Consider the following 5,588-nt stretch of genomic DNA (forward strand, 5'->3'; position numbering starts at 1 on the left):
ATAGTGTGTTTGGGTGAGTTCTTCTGAATGATGGGAATACTATTGATGGGCTGCATGCTAATCTCTTGATTGTTGGAGAAGGCATCTGTATGTGTTTTACATAAAACTATGCATACAATAATGGATATGACATGTTGGTTGTTGTGAAATTAGAAGTTGAAATGGTTGTGTAGTTAACTTGTATAGTAGCCCCTCCCTGACTTCTTATTTGCCGATTTCCTCAGTAATGACTATTCCGCAATTTCCCTCGACGCAACTAGTTTCCTAGCAACAGATGCATCTTTGAAAGCCTGAATGTGCTCTGTGAGACTGTCATGGAAACTGCCTTCATATACTGTATAAGGAAGAGAATGACCACACATAGGCTACTTAATAAGCAACAGAGATGACGTCATTGTGTAGGCTACTTTATATTTCAATCCACTGGCACAGTAACTAGGAAAACAAAGCATCATTCATTTGATTCATCAAGACTTAACAGGATTGGTACAGTATTTGATTAAACATTTTTAATAAACATTACAAAGACATCGTTTATAAGTTAAATTCAATGCAATGTCACTTAATACATGCTTTACAAAGAGGCGGCTTACAATATATCAATCGTTGAAGAGAAATAAGTGCACTTCAGCCAAGAAGAAGAGGATAGGACACAGTCTGCAATATAAGGTAAAGCAAACGATGGAAAATAAGAAGCAAGGGATGTCAGAATACTCTTCATTCTGTTTAATTACAAGTGGGTATTTACAAAACAAATGGAGATTCGAGTGAAGCTCGCAATATACAGACCAAATTTAATTTCAGAATTCTGCCTAAATAAAACGTATTTCTAGGTTATGTCTGATGGCTGTCAAAGTGATTTATTTGTCACATACATATCATCCAGGTATCATTTGCAGTGAAATGTTATTACTACAGTAGCTTTTGTTTTCCTGATTATACAATAACATATAACACGTATGTTTTGTTTATAGTCAATGCTTTTACAGTGGTATGATATACAGAGTTAATAGATATGTTACACAAACCAAATACAATAACAGTAGTGTAATGCATTTGCAAGAGCATACAGTATTAGTGTTTTTTCAGGATAAATGCATTAATCAGGGTTCAACAGTGCAGTAGTAGGAGTGTTATCTAAAATAACAAGCAGAAAAAAGTGCACAATTAAATACAGCCCACAATACAGGAGATTCAGTTTAAAAAACGGCATTAGTGCAAATTGTAGTACCACACATTTTTACGTCAGAAGTAAAACTACATCAAAGCTAAATGTCTTCATGGAGGATGAATGGCATGGTCCTCTGGCTCCTTCAATGTGTTACTGTGTGTCATTTGAGGTTCTGTTCCATTACCATTACTCTCAACTACTTTCCTCCTTAGAGTGTCTCCTTTCCCTGATGAGCCCTAGTACTGTAGGTGAGATGTCTGGATGTGTCCCACCCTACTTCTTATCAGAATAACCTATTCAATCCTAATAAACCAGTGCCTTGGTGAGGTCAGCTTGCCAAATAAAGCTGCTCTGGGCTGAGTTTCCCAGAGGCATCGTAGCGCTACGTTCATCGTAAGCTACGGCGTTCATCGTAGCGCTACGATGAACGTAGCGTTACGATGCCTCTGGGAAACTCAGCCCTGGATGGCTGACTATGTGTGTGTGTGTGTGTGTGTGTGTGTGTGTCTGTCTCAGTGCAGAAGTGTGCTGCTCAGGACCATGAGTAGAGTGGTGACCAGCTGCATCAGCCCACTCCAGAGCGGGTTGCCGCTACCGTGGCTGTGCTCGAACGTCTGCTTCTCCAGGAAGCTCTCGGAGTAGGTCATGTAGTGCTCCACACAGCGCCTGGCCTTCAGCTGCTCCACCAGGGCCGGGTACCCAATCTCCTCGATACCGACGGTGTCGTCCTCCTCCTCCTGGACCCCTCCGCCTTGGCTAACGGGCGCCGGGGTGAGAGGCGCCGTCGTGTTGGTTAGGTTCCGGCCGTCGTCTCCGCCATCTTGAGGGCTGATCTTCTGTACGCCCCGGTTGTGAGGTGTGATCTGCGAGCCGCCGTCCTGTCCCTTCAAGAGGTCCGTCCTCTTCATACAGCCGTCCATGTAACCGTCGTAGGACTCGGCCTGCGCGGGCGGTTTGTAGGCGTAGTCCCGGCCGAAGTCGTTCTCGTCGGTGGAGCGGGAACCGTAGCGGCGGTACATGTAGTTATTGTAATACTGCTCTTCCTCGGGGTTACGGAAGTTGAAGTGGGGTCGGGGGAAGCGGCCGAGCCCGTAGCCGATCGCCATGCCCGCCACGGCGCCCACCCCCGCAGCCATCATGGCCTTCTTGGCGAAGCCCTGGGACTTCATAGAGGGCTGGTAGCCCTGTTGGTGCACTGAGCGCGAGAACGGCGAGCCCCCCATGCCGCCGTACCCGCCTCCTCCGCCATAGCCTCCTCCGCCATAACCAGGGCTGAGGATCTTATTGTTGGGGTTCCAGTTGGGGGATCCTCCTACGCCTCCGCCTGGGTATCCCCCTGGATATCCGCCTGGCTGACCCCAGCCCTGTCCAGTATTCCCCCCCCTGACGGGGTAGCCCCCTGCCGCTGGGTAGCCTCCAGCAGCCGGGTACTGGTTTGGATAACCCCCTCTGCCTGGGTATTGGTTGGGGTAGCCACCAGCTGCAGGATACTGTTGGTTTGGGTAGCCACCTGCAGCTGGGTAGCCCCCTGCTGGAGGATTCTGTCGGTTAGGATAGCCTCCTGCTGGGTATCCCCCTGCTGGATTGCCCCCTGCTGGGTAGCCTCCTGCTGGGTAGCCCCCTGCTGGGTATCCCCCTGCTGGATTGCCCCCTGCTGGGTAGCCTCCGGCTGGATAGCCCCCTGCGGCCGGGTTGCCCCCTGCTGGGGGGTACTGTTGGTTAGGGTAGCCCCCAGGGTTGACGCCTCCTCGGCCCGGAGACTGGTTGGGGTAGCCCCCTGCCGGAGGGGGGTACGCTGGGTTCTGATGGGGATAGCTCCCTTGATTAGTGCCCCCTCTTCCGGGTTGGGGGTAACTACCACCGGCCGGGTACGGGTTGGGGTTCCTGTTGGGGACCTGCGGCTGTCTGGGGTAGCTCCCTGTCTGGGTTGTTCTTGTAGACCCACCCTTGTTGGATGTTTTCTTGCTGCTGCTGCTGGTGCTGCCCCTGCTGCTACTGCTGCTGCCGCTGCTACTACCCCCTCTCTTGGCCCACGTAGAGTCGGTCAGCAGGACAGCGATGGATGTCACAAGAACCAGCATACACAGCTTCCCCATCTCTGCTCTGGAAGAACAACCACAATGAGCCTCATTCAATACAATCCCATATAGCAAGCGGATGTGTAATGATTCTGGGCCATATATGGGCCGGAACTAAGCCACAAAGGGCCAGATCTGGCCTGTATATGGCCCAGATCCGCTTGCTATCTGGGAAGACATTACATTACATTAAAGTCATTTAGTGGAAGCTTTTATTCCCTTATTGTGTTTCAGCAGTGGCAGTGACCATTTTAATGTCATGAAAACATCCACAACATTTAATTTGGTATCTTAATCTTAGAGATTTAGAGTTTAGATTATTCCAATTCGGCTTTTGCAACTAAAGCTGCTTTTAAATGTGACTAAAGCCTGAGGACTCCTTGGATATTATTACTGCGCAGGGAAATAAATTAGAAATTGTCTCCACTCCATATATAAATATCTTGGTATCTGGCATAATGATTGCCTTTCTTTGAAACCTCAGGGTAATAATCTACTTTAAAAACTGAGTTAAGGTTTTATTTCAGAAACAAGTTATGTTTCTCCTTTGAGGCCAGAAAAAGATTGGCCTCTGCAACTTTTTTTTTTTTTACCATTTATTAATTATGGTGATCTAATTCATTCATGCACCACTTGTGCATGAATGCACCTGCCCACTGCCATGTTAGATACTGCATATCACTGAGATTTGTCACAAACTCTAAGGCATTAACTCATCATTGTACTGTGAACTCCAGGGCTGGCTGGCCATCGCTGACCTTGGCGGTCATTGGTGCCTGTCCATTTATAAAGCCATTCTGTGTTCAGTTATAAAGCCATTTATAAAGCCATCTTAAATCTGCTCTCTGATTGGTCAGAGAACTGTCTGTACTCATCTTCTGAGATCACAGGATGTGGTCATTCTGTCTGTGCCAAATGCAAGGACTGAACTTTGAACGAAAGCCCTTCTGCTCCACATACTTGAAATAGCCACTTGAAGGGGTCAGCGACCTTAACTATGAAAAGAGCCTTTATTTTTTATTTTCTTTTATTTATTTATTTATTTATTTTACAAAAAAATGAATACAAAATCTGACTGGAGCCACCCAAAATATTTGAGTCTAATAATGAAGCAGTGTGTTCTCGTAGATTTGTTTTCAGGCTTGCTGGTATGCACCCGAGAGGGGACACATTAAGGGGGGGGGGGGGTTCTAGGTCCGGGGCTTGGTCCTGCAGGGAATTTTATTAAACACTTTCACATTTCCTGCATTCTGGTGAATTTCTATGCACCAATATGCTGCTATCGAGCTAACTTGAATGCCAACATGACCATTTATTTTTGTAATAAATACATGTATTTAATAGTATTAAATTTAGTTAGTTATTCATTTCCATCTATTTTTTGTCAAAGCCGGGGAGCCACTGGAGGCGCTAGAGAACCGCATGCTATACCATTAATTGTTCGGTTGGTGCTGTGTAGTTCATTATTAATTTATTCTGATCTGACATTAAATTCATTCTTCTAGGTTTTCCGGTTGTTTTTTGTTGTTTTGTCTGCAACTTATTCATGCTGCTATTGACCGGGTCTCTCCTATAAAAGAGATCATATTGATCTCAATGGGTGTGGATAAAGGTAAACAATCGAATCAATAGTAATCGTATAGGCCTTATAACTGATGTACACACGCCTATGTTTATGAGTCAAATAGCCTACCATGCCCACACAATGACTGATCAAATTGTATTTGAATGTTAGTCTACACGTTATTCTCTCCGACATGAACTGAATCCACGGGACTATTTGCATATATAAGCATCTTTAAAGAAGATGGCCCCCCCATGGGGCTATTCCCCAATAGCGTTTCATTACATAGCAGATTAAAAACAAATTTTATTGCCTACAATAATATGGTGTTGGAAGAAGACCCTGCAGAATACTCAACACTAATAAAAGGCAGGTCCCGATATTGTCATCATCATGTTCTGGTGAGGACGATTTTCTGACTGTGGAACTGCGCACCTGCGGCCTACACAATGTTTAGACTGATCTTTAGAGGGCTAACCAAAAATATCAGTATTTGCTACATTTTACGAAGTGGTTTAATCATTCGCAGAATATTTATCACCATTCAATTTATAACCATACATTTTGTGATGGGCAGACTGCTTGTTTAGGCTGTAGCCTATGGCGGACATGTAGGCTATTGATACGGTGGACATGTATTGATTCGTTAAAAGCTGTATCTTACCTGAATGTTGTTATAGTTGACTGTTAGAAATCGTGGTTGGAAACGTAGTGTAGTGTCCCGAAATTGTGATTATATAGTGTCCGCCCAAATCGCTGCGTGTTTTCCAGGAGG

The 5,588-nt window shown here is 45.5% G+C and overlaps 1 protein-coding gene across 1 annotated transcript; it reads right to left on the reverse strand.

Annotated features, from left to right (window-relative positions):
• Positions 1-1,650: 1,650 nt before the first annotated feature.
• On the reverse strand, positions 1,651-5,588 carry LOC311329665 (uncharacterized protein). Its single transcript, XM_084461558.1, has 3 exons — positions 5,478-5,588; positions 2,014-3,274; positions 1,651-1,908 (listed from the first exon to the last, which is right to left on the reverse strand). The coding sequence occupies exons 2-3, from the start codon at positions 3,265-3,267 to the stop codon at positions 1,684-1,686; spliced, it is 1,479 nt and encodes a 492-aa protein (XP_084317684.1). The 5' UTR covers positions 3,268-3,274; positions 5,478-5,588; the 3' UTR covers positions 1,651-1,683.

This window comes from Borostomias antarcticus, assembly GCF_949987555.1.
Source record: "Borostomias antarcticus genome assembly, chromosome: 2".
In the NCBI taxonomy this organism is placed as follows: domain Eukaryota; kingdom Metazoa; phylum Chordata; class Actinopteri; order Stomiiformes; family Stomiidae; genus Borostomias; species Borostomias antarcticus.

Bases quoted from the DNA above. Each gene is read 5' to 3' on its own strand.
- LOC311329665 (XM_084461558.1), bottom strand. From the start codon at position 3,267: ATGGGGAAGCTGTGTATGCTGGTTCTTGTGACATCCATCGCTGTCCTG. The intron at 1,909-2,013 runs GTACAGAAGATC...GGAGGGGTCCAG, and splicing joins TCACACCTCACAACCGGGGC to GAGGAGGAGGACGACACCGT.